Raw genomic sequence first — 21,702 nt, forward strand, 5'->3', positions numbered from 1 at the left:
CTCACCGCGACCGGAAGCGAGCGAATATGTTCGCCCCATGCTGGATCCCAAGGCCTGGTCGTTCGCGCGTACAGTCACGCGAATCGTGGCGCGTTCGAAGGCGGCCACGCGAGGCGGTCTCGCAGAAGCAAGGGTCGCCGCGCGCGCGCGCGGGACGTCCCCACCGCGCGCCGACCCGCCGGGGAAGAGGGTCGCTGCACGTGCGGCACGACCGTCCCGCTTGCCGTGTCGACCCCAACCGCCCGAGCACCTTGTCTCCCGACACCCGAGTAACCCCGCAGCGGCGCGACGCTCGCGCCATCTCTCGCACCGCGCTTGTACCGCTCCAACCGCCGCGGGCGAAGCCGCCCTGCAGGAGACGAGCCATGCGGGAAAACTAGATCTCAGGGGAGGCGTGAGAGTCGCGCATCCCCACAGGCCAAGTAGGCATAAAACATGAATAGTGGAGCAGGCTATACGTACCTTGGGCAGTCAAAACTGACTGTCTAAGCTGCAATCATTCACGCTCTCCAACGGGTCTTGTGTAGGTGAAAAAACTACGTGTGCTCCTAATGCTGAACTTTGTGCTTTTAATAAGCAAAGCTTTATGATAAGCAATGCAGTGACTGAAAACAAACATTATTAATACTAAGACATCAAGATTGTTTTATAATGGGAGAAACAGCTGTTCATTAATCAAAAACTATTAAAGAAGTACAATTCACTTCTGGCACAATTTTATTCGTATTCAATCCAATACAAGAAATGCTTGAAATGACCATAACTTCTGCTCAAGAGAGCTGTCTGACCTGCCTACTGCCATGATTTTCACAGGGTCTAAAGGTAAATGTATAACCAGACACAAGAAGTTGCACGTCCAATCTCACTGCTAAAGAACAAATACCTTAAAAACATTTTTAGTGTGATCATAACTTGAAATAACGCAGAAGTGATTGTCAGTCTGATAGTGCCTTTCAAAGATGTCTCTTCTCATTTCTGAATGAAATTGAGGGAGTACTGATTCATGTGTTGCCATTGTCTTCAATTAGCACTTCCATTAACTTTCTTGACAGTTGGTCTTCGCTACAAGATTGGTCTGGTAGCACAGAACACTGCTGCAACACTGCAGCAGTGTTGCCTTTCAACGTTGCCACAACATCGGCAATGTCCTCCGTGTCTTGCATTCTAGCAACATCAGTATGCAATGTTTTAATAACACTACACTAATGTTTTAGCAACATAGCATATATGTTTTAGCGATGTTAGCTTAACATTTTTAGACCATTATTTTATCAGCTTTGCAATGTTAGGGAAGCATCTGCACGTGCACTGCATCCCATACACTGCTGGCCCACACTTTGAATCCTGAAGTATTCCCGCATTTACTGCGCGTTATATAGTATGCCATTTCACTAAACAAGACCAAGGAAAGAATGTCGACCTGTAATCATATACACCACCAATTTCACAACTACTTGCATGGAAAAAGTCACTTTATTGTTCCTGAAACTTTTGCTCCAGAATCGATGGGTTCTCTATGCTACTCGTGCCGGCACAGCTGGCATCCTCTGGTGCATTCCAATGCTGAAAAGCAAAAGACAATACAAAATGCTACACATATCAAGCTTAACATGAAACTTTTTACAGCTCACAGCTCATATATTTACAAGAATGCAGAGCATAACTGATGTAATGCACAGGAAACTAACAGCATAAATGATCAACACAAGCAAAGTGCCGATACGAAAATTGCCTCTGCCACTTTTTTTAGGTGGCTGTTGAACAGTCAAAATTTGAACATTTTCTTTTCTTTTTCTTCAAAATATGCATCAAGCACAGACAGCCATCAGTGTGAAAAACGAGACTTGTAATGACACTGAAAGAATATATTGCAGCCATGTGGTACTGCAAACTCTGAAGGCTGCCGAATTGGTCCTGAACACAAGGGGATATGCGCTCCCCTCTTGTCCATTAAGTGGTCAATGGACTTGGCTTCCTCAAACATGGCCGTAGTGTCTGTACATAGGATTGGCAGGTTTGGCTACTTTGTGCCAAATTGGCTACTTCCGAAGGCTCGTGGAGAAAAACTCTTGGGTTGGCTACATGGATTCTTTCTGGCTACTTCTAAAATAAAAATTTTCCTATTATAACTTTTTCCTATTATAACGGTGCTTACATGCACAAAAGCTGCCTGTTTTGATTTTGTTGACATTAATTGATGTCAACAAAAAGTGGCTAGCATTATGTATCTCAGGTGAACGATGGGCGGTCGCTGTACCTGCCGATGTAAACAAATGCACCAGTCAGTGCTTTGGACTGTCGGCGGCGTTCTTGCGGGATACAAATGCGGAAAGTCGCACACGACAACTTACAGTGAGCTTGCGAAGCGCCTCCCTGAGAAGGGGCAAAACACCTAAAATAGCAAGCAGCACATATAAAATCAGTGGTTAGGGCTACCCGTGGTGTTACATCGCAGCACAATATGTAGCGCATGGGCACTGGCTGTCGTGGTGGCAGTCGAATGTGAAAGGCGATTTGTGGCTATTGAATTCGTCAGAATCACAACTGTCAATATTTGACAGATCCAAAGAGCTGGTTCACCTGACATTGTCACCCGAAGGTCCGGCACGGTCACGAATCAGCAGTCTCTGCTCTTCGCTGGTTTCGTCCGCCCAGCGGGCGAAACTGTCATGCCTTGGGCGCCTTCACCACCAGGGACACTTGTGACGTCACACGAAGAGGTTCGCTAGGCTGTTTGGCCAGGTTTTAGTCTCACTTTTGCGTTTTTTCTTATTTAAAATTATTTCCGAACTTGCGGAACAATTCTACTATCAGACATGCAACAAGGAGGTCTCGGGAACCTAAATGTTCCATTACCTTGACATGGTCAAAAAATTGCTGGAGTTGCACCATAAGTGATTGGCTATGGCGGCAGTCTGGTGACCTTTCTGGCGACTTTTTTAAGCACCTGCAAGAATTGGCTACTTTTTTGGCTACATTTCGCGATTTCCTGGCTACTATTCACTTTTCGGACCTTGCAACCCTGCCTGTACACTCGCCACGATGGCTATGGCTCTCCGCAGCTAAGCAGGAGGTCACGAGTTTGATTTCCAGTTGCAGTGCCCACATTTCAATGGGGACGAAAAGCAAAAACACTTAGATTTAGGTGCAAAGAACCTCGGGTGGTCAAAATTAACTTCAAGTCTGCCATTACGACGTGCTTCAATCAGGTTGTGGTTTTTATACGTAAAACCGAAATATATTGTGTTTCTTTTGCTGTGTGTTGTGGGCTCAGGGCTGTGGCTGTCCCCACAGTGTGTACGCTTCAATGGTATCTGGTACCACGAGACCATCACAGGAGGTTTCGTTGATGTGTTAACTGTCATTTTTTCACATCTGAAGCAATGCTGCTCATGGCGTGCGTTTTGAACTGGTTACAATAAAAGGCAGTGCAATTATATATTTTTTTAATCTTAGGGAAGTATCAGCATCAATACTAGGTCACTAGCTATGAAGTAAAGGAATAAAAACAAGACGCATTCTTCTGTCAGTGCTCCTTCAATTCTGAACAGAAACGCCGACGCTCTTGCGTCTGGCACACGCATGAACCATTACGAGCTGAAATGCAACATGCCCGAGGCACCTACAGCTTGGGCAGCACTTTCAGAGTATAGACAGATCATTCGAGAAAAAAATTCTGTACCTTCTCTGAAACCTTGAAGGAGCGTAATGCAGCCAGTCAGCAGCATATGACCTCAGCATCATGTCGGTGGCATCAGGGAAGTTCTTCTTCACTGCCTCTGAAAAGTGTAAATACAATACCATGGAACCTGATTTACGTTTTACATTCACAGATGTTTAAAATATTTTACAATCTATTTAAATCCCAAATTTTTCATTACAATGCCCATGTTTCGTGTTCATACATGTGCAAAGATGTTGCAAAGTTTTGAGGCTGGACGTGAGGTGTCTTACTTAGCTAACATGACCTGTTACATGGGAGAAAAAAAGAATTCAGTTTTTTTTTGTTCCGCAGCAACATCAGAAACAGCTTGGAATGGCTGCCACATAGTTATTAGATGTTTTGAGGTTCGTACTGTGACCGGAGATGGTGCATGCGCGTCAACATAATTGAGCAACACATACAATGCCCTGTTACAGTGGCCCGCCTCCACTCTTATATTTACAGTATTCTAAAGAAGTGAAGCTGGCTTCAGGAAACCGGTCACTGCGCACCTTTGTCTCTGTCGCAGTTCTCTATGCAAGTCTTGATATAAAGTGAACTGAAATAGGCCTACAAATAGTGGCTTGTATTTAAATCTGACTTCGGCTAGTTACCTTGTGCTTAATGGCAATTATGGTGCGGCTGTGCAGCATGATGTGCATTTTTCTGTCTTTTATTTTTATTTAATTTTTTTTCAGTCAGCTGGGCCAGTCTTTTGGGAAATTTATGGCTGCTTATGCACAATCGGAACGATTGGTTGGAATTCGGGAGTGTCCCGGACAGATAGGGAGAGTTGGCAGGTATGCTATGCCTGCAGCAAACAGGAGGAAAAAAGATAAATGCTTTAGCTGGCTTACCGATCATGGCACTGAAAAGTTGAAGGCTCATGAATGGTTTCTTCCCTTTCCTCCCCGTCATGCTAAACTTTTGGGCATAGCTGTCTTGCATGCACCTCTGCATTACGTGGTGCATGGAATCCTGTGGAGATGATCCTCCTATTGTTGACAGGCAGGAGACCTAAGAACAGAAGTATTATAAGAGACCACTATAGCAGCATATTATTATCGCTACAGCATAAAGCTGAAGAAGTGCCTAATAACTTGCCATGGGCTGTCACAAGGGCACTAACGAAAATGGACAATGCGATGATTTCAGCCATTCTTGCCACTTTTGCAGGCTCCGTTCAGTAAAATGGAGATATGTTAAGCATCAATGACCAGATGTGCAAAGTCATTTTGCAGGCAAAATATTCAACACATTTATGCAACAAGGCATATAATACCATAAATGCTGCCTCTGAACCTTATTCATGGCATTTGCTGTGGCTCGAGCCAAGCCATATACAAACAGTGCGAATAAAGGCAGAGGCTTTTACCATGCAAGTAGTACTATCAACATGACAGCCACAGTGCCAGTTAATACTATAATATTGCTGAAATGTATTAAAAATGAGTGCACAATGCTAACTTCAAATGATAATAAACATAAGGTAAAACTTACAAGGTTAGCCCTACTCTGGGCAGTACAGAGTCGATTCTCGAGCTCCTGCAACCCTTCATGGGATGTCAATGGTAGTACATCAAGCACGCCGCAGTCAACAGGTCTGGCATTCTGGGCATGTGCTTGCAGTGAGTACGATGACATTTCCAACTTCTTTAAAATATCTACATGTGTCGAGAGCTCTGCTGTCATCTTTTCCAACTCCTTCAGAATTTTCTTCTGCCGTCCTGTTGGAAAAGCAAAATGATGTTTCGCATTAGTACATCAGAGATGACAAGATTTAAGGAACGGCAATATAAGTTTTCTTCTGCAGTGCTGTTAAACGGGCCCTGAACCACTTTTTATTGAAGTGGAGAAAGGCGTTTGAAATGAAAATAGCTATTTCAGAAATACTTTGCCGCAAAAAATACTTCAATGCGTTGAGCAGAAGCGGAGTTATTGGCAATCAAACACGGCCTCTGCTATGCTCCCGTTCCTTCTTCAATGCCTTTCACTGCGAAAGCTATGGCGCAGTGGGGCATGCCCATATGCCTTGCCCTTGTCACCACGGCGCGCAGTTCACATTTCATTTTGGATGTTAACGTAGACGCCACGACTTCCGATTTGGGTGCCCACGACACGCGAAACATAAGCCAAATGTACTTGTCTGCAGTGCCCTTAACCAGTGGACTCGTGGTGGCACCCCGTGGCAGCTGCGGTATATACACTATGTAGCTGATTGCAGCTAGCAATAGCAGTCGCTTATGGGAAGCCACTTTATTACGAAATAAAGCGTAAAGCCTGCCTCCTTAAGAGAATGAGGAGGCAGGCTTCTGTTAAAAAGAGAGTGTTTCAGAGAAAGGTGACATCGCGATCCGCTTGTGAGCTCCATGCACACAGCAAAACTTGGCCGAGATGTTCACAGCAGCGTGTGCTACTCGTAGACTATGTTATTTCACCAAGCGCGAGTGGTGGTTCGGGGCCCCTTTAAGGAAAAGGAAAACAATGTTTCGCATTAGTATATCAGAGATGACAACTGGATTTTCTTCAAGACTGAAGAGTGGCAGTAAGAGTTCGGACGTTTCTTGTACAATGCGCAAAGCAAGCTACAAGACCTACTCATTAAATTTTGAGTTGGTATTTCACCACAGCTGCTACAGCAGCTGTTAACCGCTGAGTGAGCACACATGCAACTAGGGAGTGAAACAAGGTGGTTCCACTTGGCGATTAAAAAAATGAAAGTAATGAGCATTTACATTTATGTGTAAGAACATGCAGATGACAGCACACGTACAGACAGCTGGTGCTACTTCTACTCACTTGACATCTGCGAATTCCTTTCTCTGTAAGTTTGACCTTGCACTGATGATGTAGGCACGGCTGAATATCCAGTGTGCTCAGAGGTCATCGCCAGGGAAGGCACATCAGTCGAGCGGCTAGTGGTGCTACTCAGTGGGGCTAGAGGACTGGGACGGGGAGCAAAGTTTGCTTGCAGAAGCGAGTGTGTTGAAGTTTCCTCTGAGCCATGTGAAAAGCCACCATTGTCTACACCACACACTCTCCCCTCATCTGAAGAAATTAATCTTGTGGCACGTCGCCGCCGCCGCTGCTGCTGCCGCCTTCTGTGCTGGCTGCTGCCATCTTCACTAGCCAAGTCCGATGTTATGGCAGCCAGCTGCTCTTCTTTTTGTGCTGCATTATAAATTTCTGAAAGAAAAAGGAAAAAGAGAGGAAAAAAAAGGAACAACATAGGATAAAGCACTTCAGTAACGAAGTCAACATTACAGTGAAATCATCCATTTCTATGAACGTATAGCTTACCACACTTGCAGCTACGTTCTTCCCAAGTGGTCATTGGAATTGCAGAGTTTTTAATTGCTAATGATATTCTGTGAGAGTTCTTATATGGTGGCCATGCAGCTTTCCCTCTGCTTATTAGACAAGTAGATGGTATGGCAGACACCTGATCACTTTTTTTAATGTGAACAAACGCAAAACAAGGCCCCTGAATGCCCACCTAACTTCCAGTTTTTGGACTCTTGTCAAGATGTTTGATGTGGAAGAAACAGGTGACCCACTGAAATATTTCAAAGTGTACTCTGCAGGCAAATGTCGAGTTTCATGTCCTCTTTTCATGCCCATTACGCGGTATTGATACAGTGCAGCTAACCTTCAGGTTTACATAACAGCCGAGATTTCGAACAATCACTCAAAGGGGTACTGGCATGACATCTTCAAATGTTCATTTGTTACGTTGAATGAAAGTCATAGATCTCTAAACCCTAGAAAAAATACTGACAAGCCTCGGAGCACCGATAATTATTTAATATGACATTAAATAATTGGTTTAAGCTGAACAAGCAGTGCACTTGACGATCAGTATGTGGGAGCAGGACATTGCAACATTTTGACACTTTTTGACACTTTTTCCAGCTCTCTTGGTTGCCTCGTATGCTGCTACTCATTGTGAAGGCCAATGTAGCAGCATAGTGGACAACCGAGCAAGTCGGACCAAGTGTAAAAATGTTGCGTTGTGCTGCTCTCATGTGGCTACATCCTCTGTTGTGACGTCATGACACAGTATTGTTATGGAAATGAAACCGAAATTGGTTGTGGCAAAGCTGTTATATGAAATTATTTACAGCAATCTGAGGCTTGCCACTATCTTTTTCTAGGGTTTAGAGCTCTATGACCTTCACTAAACACAATAAAATGAATTGTCAAAAATATCACGTCAGTACTCCTTACAACATTGCAAGTCTTTCATAAAAGATTTTTCAATAAAAAAAGTAGGTAATTTTTGGTCAGAATCCGGGATAATGGAATGGCACAGAATGGGTTAAGCATTTATCTCTGCAACACTAGCAATGCAGTCAATGGATCCACTGTGTTCGGTGTTCATCTTGCCCATCTTTGGCACACTGACAGCAGTGTTGTATGGCGCAGTCATTGGTACCGTCTGTGATGCACTGGGTTCTGATGAAAGCCTCAAGAAACCATGCAGTGCCGGGCAGCAAAACAAAAAATAGTTGGGTAATCAACACTCTCTGTCTTTCTGGAAAGTCCTTCCAGCATCCACACTTAGCATGCCCACGATGACCTTGAGCACACAATTCAAGTGAATGAGGTGTGAACCCACTCTGACAGCCTTACTAACAGCAAGCATGCCACCAATATGATGGGCCAGAATATCCGTATACCATGCATTATACCACGCTGTCCAACCGGAAACTCTGCCGCAGAAGTCACCATTTTATAACCATTATGTCTGAACTTAAAAGCGCTGCCTGTAAACGTTCACTGGGACAACAGCTGCGCATAAAAACGGAGCAGCATCAAAAAAGGAACCGACTGCACAAAATTCACAGAAAGGCTTGTTGCAAGTGAGCTGCGACAAGACGTGTACCGACAAGCTACTAGCGTCTGTACTGTCTGCATGCACCAACATTTCAGACTAAGACCTGTGCAAATCCCCAACCAAATTTCGTTTCTTTTACTCGAGGCACAAGTTTAACGACAGCTAGCGCTGTTTCGCACATGTGCTTTGCCCCTGTGTACTGTTTGTTTTTGCTTCTTGTTGTTTGTGAATGTGAAACAAAGAGCCCATCCTTGCAGCTACAAAAGCAGCTGACAACACACAAACTGGGGATTGGCAGCTTTGAACAGCTGCCGTGAACATTTGGCTGCCTCTTGCTCCTTGAGCAGGCTGAACCATGCAAGTGTTGACTTTGGGAGGTTAGGCTAGCCCTATATGCGCAGCATCCTCAACTTGGTGCTTCTACTGCACAACAAAAATTCTGAACTGCAACAGCACATGGTACCTTGCAACAATCGCAAAGAGATGGTGCTGCTCTCTGCTCAAGAGAGCTACAAGAGGACTGGGCGCGAAGAAAGGGCACCCTTAAATAGCATTGCTTGCCTGGTATGTGCCAACCACGTGTCTACTTGAGCAGCGTTTCCCTCAGGTGGTGAGTCACTGTAGCATCTTTTGCCACTTACAAACCAGTGAAGTGAAAGGAGGGTGTGGGGGTTGCCTCAATGAGTGGCACTCTCCACATGACCTGGATGCCTAATACCTGGGGCCCACATGTAGGCGACTTATCGCCATAAATTAAAGCATGCAGATAGAATGATCAGTGCGAGTAGCAGTTCAGATTATTTAACTGCAAACATTGAGAGGATAAGCCTGTTGCAGAAAGGAATTGCCAACATGAATTCCCTTTGCGCGTCAGTGGCTCCCCTTGTGTTCATTTCACTCTCCTGCTTAAACTTCCTGCCCTACACGAATGCCCTCCGCGAGTCGGTGGTTCCCCTTGCGTTCATTTCACTCTCCTGCTTAAACTTTTTTGCCGACCATTGTCGTGCACCTGAATGTTCAGTCGGCAGCAGCAATTAATATGTATGACACTGTGAAGTTCTTTCTTGCATTTTGGGTCTCTCTATTTATTGTATATGCTGGGAGCATATGCAGTAATTCTTTTTCAAGGTTGAGTTGCCACTATGCAGATGACGTGGCTCGTCTCTCCACTCACTCACCCATCCTCCAAAATCTCTTTTATTGTTTGTGTTCCTTGTATTTTGTTGTATGCAGAATAAACCTTCAGTTAGATGTATGTCGCCCATTCTCGTCCTGTTATTTGCAGTGTTTCCGTTCTAACGAGCCAGGCAGAAAATCAGTCTTAAATCGCCCTGTGTGAGCATCCTAATTGGTGACATCATAAGTCCTTGTGGAATGTCAGCGATCCCCCTAGAAGCCACAGAAACACACAGCACACCAACTAGAATGTGCCAGGTTGGTGTCAGTGTCACAAAGTGCGACGGTTTGAAGTCAGCCTACATGAGGTTTTATCATGGCAAATCTTGCAAGCAATATTTGAACAAAAATATTGTGCATTTCCTGTATATTTTCATCACCCCAGATCTTAGCGGGCACTCTGTGACCCAACCAAATAAAGCGTTCAATCTGCTTCCATCCCTTTTTGATATCTATTTACACAGAGGAATCAAACCATGCAAACATCTCAAGCTTGAAATTTTGTGCTAGTGAAAACTTTTAACATGACACAAGCTTTCTGCAAGACAGGTTTAAAAACAGCTGGCTAGAGTGTGCGATGAGAATTTAGATAAAAAGCATTTGGCTTAATGCTGTCACTGTGAGCTGATGAACTGCCAAGTGACACAGCAGTTGCACCTGCCTGTTCTTGCTCAGAGCAGTACAAGCTACGTAAACTCAACCACGCAATTTGGCAATGATCAGTCAGGAATTCTGTACTGGTCTCCGAAGCACGCTTGTAGCTAACTGTCCAGCACGAGCTGACATCAACGTGCACAAGAGCCAGTTGGTCTGTCAGTTGCGTAGCAAACACTATCTTCTCATTTCATTCTTTGATTAGCTTGGTCGGTTGAATGAATGCATCATTGTTCTGGCGCCGCAGCTCCGAGTTGACGAGCATGAAGTGATTAAACACACATTACAACAGTTTTGTTGTAGCTTGGCACCGTGTGTGTGAATTTACCTGCCTATGCTAAACAAAAGCAGCACATCATTTACACAGATGCATTTGACACTGTACTTTCCACAATAGCAAAAACTCGAACCAACAGATATACTGTGGCTGTACGCATCCGTTAGCAGGAGCTTGACTTTTGTGCTAGTCTAAACTTATAAATGAGGCGCAGTGGGTACTAATGACCAGCACTCCTGCAGCACAACCTATGTAACTTATAGACAAGACAACAAGCTCATAGAAACAATAGTGGCATTCAAACACCACCAAATGAGCCAGCCCATTTATTCATAGTTCAAGGTTCCTGCGCGACAACCGCCACAATGACGCTGCCGTTGATTGTCTCAAGCATGAGCTGCAGCGTGGCACTATCGTCATGGTTTGCGCCGCCACGCATGGAGAAGTCCAGGAGGCGGCGGCTGCCCGATTTCCTGCGCTCTGAGAGCTGCTGCGGAGGTACGTCGTCGTCGTCGTCGTCACTGTCAATCTCGATAACCTCGTGCTGCAGCGGGCGCTTCTCATTGCGGCTGCTGGATGGCTGCTGGGCTGGGCCAGGAACTGCGTACGCGCATTGCAAGCTGGCCCTTTATACGCAAGAACATGGTGGCCTCTGTTCACTTGGGCCCCAGCATTGTCATAACTTGAGAACACCAAAATGTGTTTCAACAGTTTTAAGCCAGCCGTACAACAGCGTGTGGCAAGAGTGGCGATCAGAACCTGGCACTTCACAGCACACTTGACCCGGTAGGGTTGAAATGGTTACATTACTGGGTCACATGTGATGAAATACACATATGCTATATATTTGCATAGCAGTGTCAGCACTTTGCTCTCTCTCTTCCCTACCTTGGTGAATTATTGGCTGGCATGCTCCACAACTGCTTTCTCAGTTACAAGGCTGAGACCGTGGGTCTAGAACAACTAAAGTTGTTCACATAGCAAAAACATCGGAAACAAAGGCACCTGTGGCATTAACAACTCACTTCGGGTGATGATCTGGCGGCAGTCGGCACAGATCCAGTGGGTGCCTGCCACGTTGCCGCAGGATGCATGGACGCCCTGGGAGCCACAGCTGTCGCACACGACCATCCTCCAGCGACTGCGCAGTGAATGGTTTACCTCCATGCTGTTTCATACTTAGCAAGCAACACTGCAGAGGATATGCAAGCAGTGCGATCATAGAAATCTCATTGCGTGCATTTTGTAGTGCAGTTCTTGATTTGGGATGCTTTCTAGAAAACTCCATATATTACAACCACAATGTGTGGATAGAAAGTTGCAAATTTTGTATTGTTTGTTAACCTTGCCGTTTCCAATATGCGACATACTGTGCATTGGTTGCGAGTGCTGGGACTCTTGGTTGCAAATCTGTGTCACTCTGCTTGTTCGGTGGTAAACAGGTTGAAGGAACACTAAAGGCAAATATTAAGTCAAGCGATAGATTAGTGCTCGAGAACCTCTAAGGCATCAATATTATGGCGAACAGAGCCTCAATAATCGAGAAATTGAGGTAAATGCAGGACATGATTAGAGACGTCTTCGGGACATACAAGTACTTTCCCGATGACGAAAGCACTCCTCAGTTGAATTCTGTCACTACAATACGACCACTCGTTACATGAACGTCCCTGTATTGCATTATAAAATGAAATAAAATGCTACTTGTTCAGTTCTATTTAATTTTTTTAAAAAAGACCTCATTGAGATTACCCTTGACAACGATGCAGTCAGTCGAGAAGTTTCATTTTTTCCTCGACTGTGTGCCACCCACACTTAGCGTTTGAGTATTTTCGTTATAGCATAGCGCTGCGCTGGTTTTGCTGGCTCGTGAAACGCTCAAAAACTGCAAGCAGTATAGAATTCAACTTCCATGTGATGAAGTGAAGTGAAGTGAATTCAACTTCCATGTGATGTTGCGGGATGCCCGAACGGTCTACGCCACTTGACCAAAAAGCAGCCGCAGCGACGAATCCATTGCTCTGCCTTGACTTGGTTTCTCCATGGCCGTGAATTTGCTTTTTGGGCAAAAAGCAGTATCACTGTCCATCGGGCGCCGTTCCACGTACCAACGGCGAAGGGCGCTTACGGCATATGAAACGTTGCCAGTCCCCTGGTTCGGTGGTGGGATGTTTTAATTTTGAAAAAGCTATTCGGGCCCTTGAGATGCAATTTTCTCAAACTAAATCTTTTTCTTGACACGAAACAAGCACTGCGAGGTTTCTGGAATGGTATTTAATGAGTCCACGCCAACTTAGTATTTACCTTTAGTGCTCCTTTATGATCTGCAATGCCTTCCATGTGATGATGTCGCATTTTGCAACATCTAAGTACCGTATTTATTCGCATAATGATCGCACTCGCGTAATGTTGACACCCCTAAATTTTGTCGTCAAAATTTGATTTTTTTTCTTTCCCGTGTAATGATCGCACCCCGAAAATGTCGCAGCGATATGTTGTGTGCCAAGTCCAGCTAATGATGATCGCACTTACCATCTGTCGAATGCCACGCGAACGACTCTTGAAGACATACCAAGCGGTCTACACGCACCAAACATTCTTAAGCAGATGCTCCATTTCATTCCTTTCATCACTTCCCGCACTTCCATGACAAAAAATCTGAAACCAAACTTGCCTTTATTATGTGTAGGCTTTAAAATGGTTGTGGTGAACAACTACAAAAAAGGCGCCTTTCGATTCTTCGCGTCTGCATTCATGGGCACGCAACAAATTGCGAGCGACAATGATAGTGGCCACGTTTACACTGATACGTTAGCAGTTTACCCTATTCATACGCCGACGCTTGTAACACAGCTACGATATTCGCCCATTCTTAGCGGAAACGTGCCGTATTAGGATAGTAGTGAAGACAAATGCCACAGTTTTCGTAGCATGCCCGCCATATGTTTCTATGTCACTGGCAGCTAAGCGTGCCCATCTCCGTTTCTGTCCCCTCAAAGTGGACATGGCTATGTTATTGTCGCAAACTTGCCAATATTTACGATATTATTCATTACTGATATGGAAGAAACTGTTCCAATGCACGTAATGTACCCACGAGAAGAAAACAAATCGCGTTCAGCTTGCTCTGCTGGCCGCCATTTTTGTTTTGGTGTCGCACTGTTCAGTGGCAGCCGCCTGCTTGTTGACCTGTTGTCATACCGCAGCAAACGCGGGATGAAAAAAAAATTTTTTTTTCTTTCGCGGGAAATTTAACCCGCTTAATTATTGCACCCCTGAATTTGCATCAATTGTTTTTTTGACAAAAAAGTGCATTCATTATGCGAGTAAATACGGTACGAGACTTCATGTTACACTGAATTACATGATGAGAATCACATACATTTCATCACATACGTTGTTGCATAGTATAGCTGGGCTTTACAAGCGCGACATCCTTACCCATCCTCCTGGTGGTGGCTGCGCCCCAAGGGGCAGGAGCAACGTGGTGCATCGCAGTGCTGGTACCGGTAGAGCAGGTCCTCGTAGGCATGTGGTTCCCGCTCCCAGGAGGCATCTCTGCAAGGACAGCAACCTGTAGGGACCGGAGCCCCATTGAGCGGGAAATACTTACTGATCAGGCACGTAGATGCCGTGGTCCTGCATCTCCCTTTGGAAGGCCTCCTGGTTGTTGCAGTGGCCGCAGCGGAAAAAGTGGCTGCCTGCGCTTATGGCCTGGCGCTGCACAGCACAAGAGTTGTGATGGCCCCGCTACTGCTGCTGTGTGCAACATGCAACTGACCTGGATGCACTTTCGGTGGAACATCTGCCTGCAGCAGGGTGTCACCAGCACGTCCACGGATGGGTGGACCATCTCCTCGGAGCAGATGGAGCACAGGCTGGTGCCTTCCCGTTCCAATGGCACCACATTCTGGCGAGGGCGGTGTGCTGCGCAGTACACCCTAAAACAAACCAAGTAATGCAGAGTATGCTTGAGAACTGCAGCCCGTGATATATTCACAAGAGGGAGGGAGGAGTCTTGATGGGACCTCGCAAGCAGTTGCTCTCGCCTGACAAGATTCACCCTTGAAGGTGTGCAAATTCATGGCCCTTATTAAACAGTTCCCGATTCCCCAAGTACACGAGTTTCACAGTATCACATCCCCTGACAATGGTGCAATGCAATTGCACAGTGCACCTTTTGACTATCCTCACAGTGATGGCGAAAAATACTTCAGTATAGCACAAGTATGACTGTGCCCGGCGAAATGGCTTTTGTCAGTGAAGGTGCATCTGAAGTGTGAATGAAAGTGCTAGCAAAGACAACGATGCCCAAGGATAAAGAGAGAGCAGCCGCAGTCTTGCTCACTTTTTCACTGCCTCTCATCCTGCCAATAAGTGGTGCTTACCTAGAACAAGATGTTCTTCGCCTTTCTATTCCTCCACAAATGAACAAGCTTGAGGCTATGTGTTAGAGCTACAATGTAGTGTAGCTACTGAAGTATTTGTGTTGAGACTAACAGTACTCATTCTGGACTAGTAAAACAACAGATTTTTTAAAATGAATTTAATGTTATGCAGCATATAGCAAAGTGTTAATGGTGTCATATCATACAGTGACGCGAAATGATAAGACTTGCATGGTGGTGATTCAATGCTAAGGCAGAATCTCGGAACAGAACGCATGTGCAACTTTTGCAGGAACAAAATGCCCTCCTTTGCATACATTAGCAAGAGGAAAAATCGTAGCTTTTTTTTTTTTATGTCCCCACTGTACCTGTGCAAAATACTGCCTCAACAACACTTCATCTCCAAAGGCATTTCCAGCTATCTATTTTCTCATTACCACAGCATGTGCCGCAGCAGTTCCCTGCTCTGACATTTGCTGCTAACATGTACACGGTCGTCCACTCTTAGTCAGAATGCCGCTCCGTGCTGCCAGCGCTCCGCGGGGCGCCTCTGTCGGGCGCCGGAGAAACTATTGCGCAGGTGCAGTGAGAGCCGCAGGCGGGGCTTCGAGCGTCGTCTGCTACAGTGCGCCCTGTACTGCGTTGAAGTGGGCTTCAAATTTGCACTGCCTCCGCAGAACGCCGATCGGAGAAACTCTGAATAAACAAAAGACTGCTGAGAAGCCTATCAGCTGCTTTTATCCCGTTGCAGCAACCGTAGCAAAGTTTCCTACGTGCCTGGTGAAGTTGAAACACACAAATAAGCATACCGGGAAGAAAATGCGCGCCGCGTAATATTCGAAGCTTTATACTACTGCTGCAGCACTACGATCCGCCAATATTTTTAATTTATAGGTGAACACTGGTGAGTGAACTTTACTACTGCAATCAAACATGTACACAGCTGTTCCTTCTTCAACTATGTTTACTGGCAAAAATAAAGCTATGAAAGTATCAGTGCTTGCAAACCTTATGGTTTGCTCATCTTCAGATACAACATGAGTGCCACTGGTGTCCTAGAGCATTAACTTTGGCCAAAATTGTCGCACAATTGCTGCAGCTAATAAGAATTCCACAGGCAAAAAGCCTTTGCTGAACGCATGCACCAATAGCCGTGTTCCTAGTTTTATTGAGGTAGTAAGAGAAGCAAGCATGATTGCAAACTGCCTCTTAGTGTTTCTCTTCCATTTTCCTGCTTTACGGCACACTTCCAAAGGCAATTTTGCACTTTCTGCATTTAGCAAAGTAAAATGAAATATTCGATGATATTGCAGGCAGTGCATCCTACGTGGTGACCTCGTGACCTTAAATGCATGTGACCTTAAAGGGACCCTGAAATGATTTTGACAATATTGTACAAACGTACTGAGTCAGAGTAGGCCCTTCTGATCAATAATTGACAGCATCTAAGTGCTCCGTATAAAGCATGTAATTTAGTATAAGGTTTTAAATATGTACATTGCTGCCGATCGCAGCACATTGCTCGGCAAAATTTTCAGCCCCCCCCCCCCCAATATGACGTAAGTCACCCAATTTACGTCAGTAGGGTGAGCTATCAGATTGGCTGCCCAGGGTGCGTCATCGATAATTTTTCCACCTTTATGGTGAACGCAAGATGTGCGTCATAGCTGCAATGTTAGTTAATTTGTTTCTATAAAAAGACAGTTACAGAAAGAGAATGCTCGTAATGCGCGCTGCTTCGATAGCTCTCGCTCAGGGTTGACTACTAAGCAGCTGGCGGAGAGTTTGGAGAGACTTCGCGTGCTCGCTCCTAGAGGACCAGAAGACGACGACACGACGTGCCATCATGACGCATAGCCAGTGAAGGCGGAGCTTAGCCCCAATCACTCAGCGAACGAGTTGAGGAGGAAATGCATGGCTATGGAGGAGGGCAACTTGTAATCGTCCGTAGCTCTCTTAACATGAGATGTTTCACACAAATTGTGGCGCGAATGATTAAATTTAGCTATGCCCTACGCGTCTACAAAACTTGTCCGAACTGTTTCAAGGGCCCTTTAATTCTCCAACAGGTAGCAGGTGCTGCTTGAAAGTAAGGAGGCAAAAACTTTCGTTTGAAATTTCAGCTGATTTCACACCGATTTCCGCTTCCAGCAACCAAATTTCTAGGGCCAGACGGAGGCTTGGCTTAAACGATTGAAGTGAGAGTGCATCCACACTTTCAGCAAGGCAGTGTGAATTGAACAAGTTGTAGGACATAGGCCTATGCTAAGCGCATAGTGGGACTTTAAAGTGGGACATGAACTCTGTGTTGTACTCGTGGAAATATAATTTTGAGGCACATGCAGAAACTGAGCAGTAAGAGTACCAGCTTGATGCAGTGCAACAATAGGCAGCTGGTGTTGCGGGGAAGGTTGGTCCCGCAGGTAGGGTAAAACTGCCCTCGGGAATCATAGATGTGGTGCGGGGCTGCATGCTGTGTTAGGACACCGGGTCACCACATAGTGGAGAAGAGTAGGAGAAAACAAGGCACCGTCTCCATATACAGGTGTATTTAAACAAGTGTTGTTAGACCACCACTAGGCTCAGTGGTGTAAGCCAACATGTTCGAAAGTTTGGTCTCACTGTACAAGATGTCACATCGAATGCTGGCCAGTGCACTACTTGAGCATCTCCAGTGGAACTGGTAGCAGTCACTACAAGGTCATTTTCTTGTACACTGAAGTTGTATTTTGTTGTAAAACTGACCCTTTACACAAGAAACATGAATCTATCACTTTCGCCCAACTTTCTTTCTAGCAAGTATTTAACAAAGCCAACTTTTTGATGTGTATAGAAAAACATTCTTGAAAGTGCCATCAAATTATGTGGAGAAATAAGCTATACAGTTATGAAATTTATTGCTTCAGGTCTCAAAACTGCTTTTGCATAACATCTATCGATGCTACTGAACCCTTCGGTGACGCTTTACACATTTCTTAGTTACACATATTTGTATGCGACTTGTTTTTGCCAGTTCTGTCCAGCAATGGCAAAAGAGAAAAGAAAGAAATGTGGGCATCGCACTGCAGATAAATTGAACCCACTGCTCACACAAGGCAGCTCCATATCACTTTACCATGCAGAATATTGCTATACATGACCACTTTACTGAAAGCCCTACAATGTTTGACATGCTGCGTTCCATCAACTATTATGAAAGAATACCGACTTTCCTTCATGCTGCCTGCAGCCAATAACTAACTTGTGCATGTACTAGTTTTGAGCTGGTGATTCGATTATTTTTATTTAAAAATTCAAAGTGACTGACAGTAGACTAAGTAAGAGATTTAATTCCTCTAATTATGCAGACTCACTGGAAAATGCACGAAGCGTCGTCCTACTACATCGAGTATTTTTTCAATGGTGTCTGCAGCATTTCTGGCTACACACATCTAACATTGGTACATTTCTCCATAGTCCAACATAACTGCTTGACTGAAGGGGATATGCAACCAATGTGTGACTATGGCAGACTCCTACATTGTTGAAAAAAAAAAAAAAAGCAAGCGTCCTTTACAGCACCAGAGATGTGGCGACTGCAGGGTATGTTGTTTCTGACTAAGACTGATCATATATAGATTTTTTGTCACAATGCAAGTACTGAAAGTAATCTGTCGGAGCAAGCAGTGTACCACACTTGTGTGTAAAAGCATTGGAACTCATGCCAGCAGTAAGCACTGCCGCATTAGAGCTCCCGGAAATCAACTCACCTGAAGTCACCGAAGAACTGAAGGAGGCAGTCCCGTTCAACTCCACAGGGCATATGAAACGCCTTCTTGCATGCCCGCAGGCAGCAGCCAACGGTCGCATTTTTTCGCTTGCAGAAGCAACAAATCTGTGCCACAGACGAGAAAATGACATGCCCAAAATTGGTCACAATGTTAACGTCAGCCTACTTCTCTTACGCCTTTCCTATGTTTGCTGCACCAGTGCTTATGGCTGCCCCCAAACTGCAGGGAGTAGTAAGGCTCACTGTGTTTCAATACCTAGGCAGGCTAGTTGGTACATTATTTGGAATTAAACACCACTAAAAACGAGACAAAATAAGAAATCGTTTTAAAGCAAGAAGGCAATGCATGGACTACTAACTGAAACATCTATATATATAAATGTGCTTATAAACTCAAAAGACAAGCAAAAAGCGCGAGAAAGAGGTACACAAAGAAAAACAAAGACGCACAATGTCTGCCTTAATAGCAAAGGTAAGCGATTTCTATATCACTGAGCCCCAGACGGGACGCTGACGCACGACACTGCGCTGAATAGCAAAGGCCTAAATTTTCCCGCACTCGTTCGCGTTAAAGTACGTGCTCGGGAGGCGCGCACTTTCAAACTTCGGCTCGCTGTGTTTGCTTCTGGGCAAGTGCTGAAGCTTTCAAACAATGTCCGCCAACATATCGCGAGGAATACTTGCGTTACTTTTGAACTCCACGCACAAACCAACCACCATGAGCACACACTAGAACGCGAACCGGAGCGTAATTACGTATAAGTGCGACGTGTAAACGCTCTGTGGCAGGTTTATAAGCACGTAGTAGTCCAGACTGTACGTTCTGGAGTCTTGAATTAAGCCTCTCCTGGGAGCAAACGAAACGACACACTGCAGTAGTTTCGGAATTGTTCGCGTTCGAATTTATTATGACAATTCGTGCCACAGTGTAGTTTCGTCTTCTCCTTATATGTTCTCTATATTGCCTCCCTGCATACTTGCTGGACCTCTCCTCCGTTATGGGTTAGAAAAATCTACTCCTCCCAATCTACGCTGCATTAACTTTTGTGCAAAAGAGAAGGTGCGCTGACCAGCCTGTTGCCCCGGCGTAGTTCCGCGCGCACGTCGGCTTCCATGAAACCGCGCAGTGGGTCATCCTCCTCGCCTCTCTGGTGCAGGCCACTCGAGAAGAGCTGTACAAAGACAGGTGTTGTATTTTTTTTACGTGACCCTTTGGGTTATTGGCGCTCACCATGCAAAAGTAGTGCACGTGAAGGCCGTTGCGAGTTAGAAGTTCCCCGTTGATGTCATCGCTGTGCGGCAGGTCGCAAAACGCGCACGTAGGCACCTGCTGAGAACCTGCACGGGGCATGTAGCTGCTCGCTAGGGAGCACACCAATGACCACCGACTCACCTGCAGTCGATGTCGTCTTGCCGCCAACCGTGCCGCGTGTTTTTTTACGGCGCGGGGCCATGACCATTTCAAAGGTAGTCTACCCAAAGCCACCATAAAAATATGCAACCAATCAGAGATGAAGACCACGAAGCTTTGGCGCCTTGGCCAGCTTTGGCTTCATGGATGGCTTTAGAGGATTCACTGCTCTTAACGGCTTATCCCAAAAGGAACAAAATAGAAGAGGCCTTGACGTCACGTTTTTGAAGCCGGAAATGCAGTCACGTTGGTGTGCCATCACAGAACACCTGTGCCATCTCCTGTTGCGCCTCCAATCAACTCGCCGGAGCAGATAGGCGGGAGTGGGCGGGAACTTTGAACTTGCATTGCTACGAATCGCCATAGTAATTATATGAAGCCGCCGGTAGTATGTGTGTTGCCGACGCGCGTCAGAACAGAGCATACAAAACTTCTGTAACAGTTTTAGTGAAGCAGGCGCGCTTCTGTGCTTTTCCGCGGTACGTTGAAAACGACGACGAGAACCCACGCCATGATTACTTGAGAGTGTGTGTGTTCCTGACTGACAACTCACACTCGCAAACCCAAAACATAACTTTCAAGCTTACACACCATGCTAAAAAGTCAGGTTGTCTCGCAAACAGAATCTGTTGCGAGAAAGACAAGGGCCGAAAAATCTGCTTCACTTTTCAGAGGCCTAGAGTGGCAGCAAGAGTTGTAGTTGTTATGACAACGTTGACGTTTAATGTACCAGTCCCAGTAGTCCTTTGCGAATAACAACACGTGACTTCTGCCACACTTGCGCGCTGACCGGGGCGCGTCTCTTTCACCACAGAACACCTATACAAACTTAGAGAAGGGAAACTGTACCTTCCACAGTGCTACGGAAATAAGCGTAGCGGTGGCGTCGTGAACTAAAGTATGCGACCACAGGTGGCGCTGTACAACCGGAAACGGAAACGGGGTTTTGCGCAGGATGGCCGCTTTACCAGGTGTTCTGTGGCTTTACTGGGTTTCTGGCTGCTGCGCCTCGATCGTGCTCCCGCCAGTTTAGTTGCTATGTGGCAAACCTAGCGCCTAAATTTATATGTAGGCGCTACATTTGCCACACAGCAACCAAACTGGCGGGAGCACGATCGAGGCGCAGCAGAATACATGTAGCGCTGAGTCATATCGAGTTAAGGCACACTCTGAACTGACTTTTAAGGGCATCCCGAGCGGTTTTTCGTTTATTACGCCGCCGTTGCCCCGAGTTGTGCCGCCGCGCTCCAGCTGTTGCATTTCGTGTAGGGCTACTGACATAATGCGGTTTCCAGGTGGCACGATGGCCTCGACTGGAATAAACGCACACGACACCAAAGATTGAGCAAGCCTGAAAATATTTTATTTTCATTTTACAAGTACAATAAAAAGCACACGTCTACGCATCCACACAAACGCGGTTACATAGTCAAGAACATAGTCAAGAAATGGCTCATTAATAAGGGTACCACAAACGCACAAGAAAG

General features: G+C 45.6%; 1 protein-coding gene across 3 annotated transcripts; it reads right to left on the reverse strand.

The window, feature by feature from the left end:
• Positions 1–1,451: 1,451 nt before the first annotated feature.
• LOC142588226 (E3 ubiquitin-protein ligase PHF7-like) lies at positions 1,452–20,412 on the reverse strand. Of its 3 annotated transcripts, none has more exons than XM_075699772.1 (13): positions 20,198–20,412; positions 20,036–20,142; positions 19,875–19,976; positions 18,785–18,909; positions 14,429–14,588; positions 14,261–14,367; positions 14,089–14,205; positions 11,673–11,788; positions 6,539–6,889; positions 5,204–5,430; positions 4,561–4,720; positions 3,683–3,779; positions 1,452–1,563 (listed from the first exon to the last, which is right to left on the reverse strand). In XM_075699772.1, the coding sequence occupies exons 1-13, from the start codon at positions 20,262–20,264 to the stop codon at positions 1,515–1,517; spliced, it is 1,785 nt and encodes a 594-aa protein (XP_075555887.1). In that variant the 5' UTR covers positions 20,265–20,412; the 3' UTR covers positions 1,452–1,514. The 3 variants fall into 3 exon arrangements, with proteins under 3 accessions (XP_075555887.1, XP_075555886.1, XP_075555888.1); XM_075699771.1 differs by having other exon boundaries at positions 6,503–6,889; XM_075699773.1 differs by lacking the exons at positions 1,452–1,563; positions 3,683–3,779; positions 4,561–4,720; positions 5,204–5,430; positions 6,539–6,889 and adding an exon at positions 10,925–11,247 and having other exon boundaries at positions 20,198–20,402.
• Positions 20,413–21,702: the final 1,290 nt, after the last annotated feature.

Source organism: Dermacentor variabilis, chromosome 7 (genome assembly GCF_050947875.1).
Source record: "Dermacentor variabilis isolate Ectoservices chromosome 7, ASM5094787v1, whole genome shotgun sequence".
NCBI lineage: Eukaryota > Metazoa > Arthropoda > Arachnida > Ixodida > Ixodidae > Dermacentor > Dermacentor variabilis.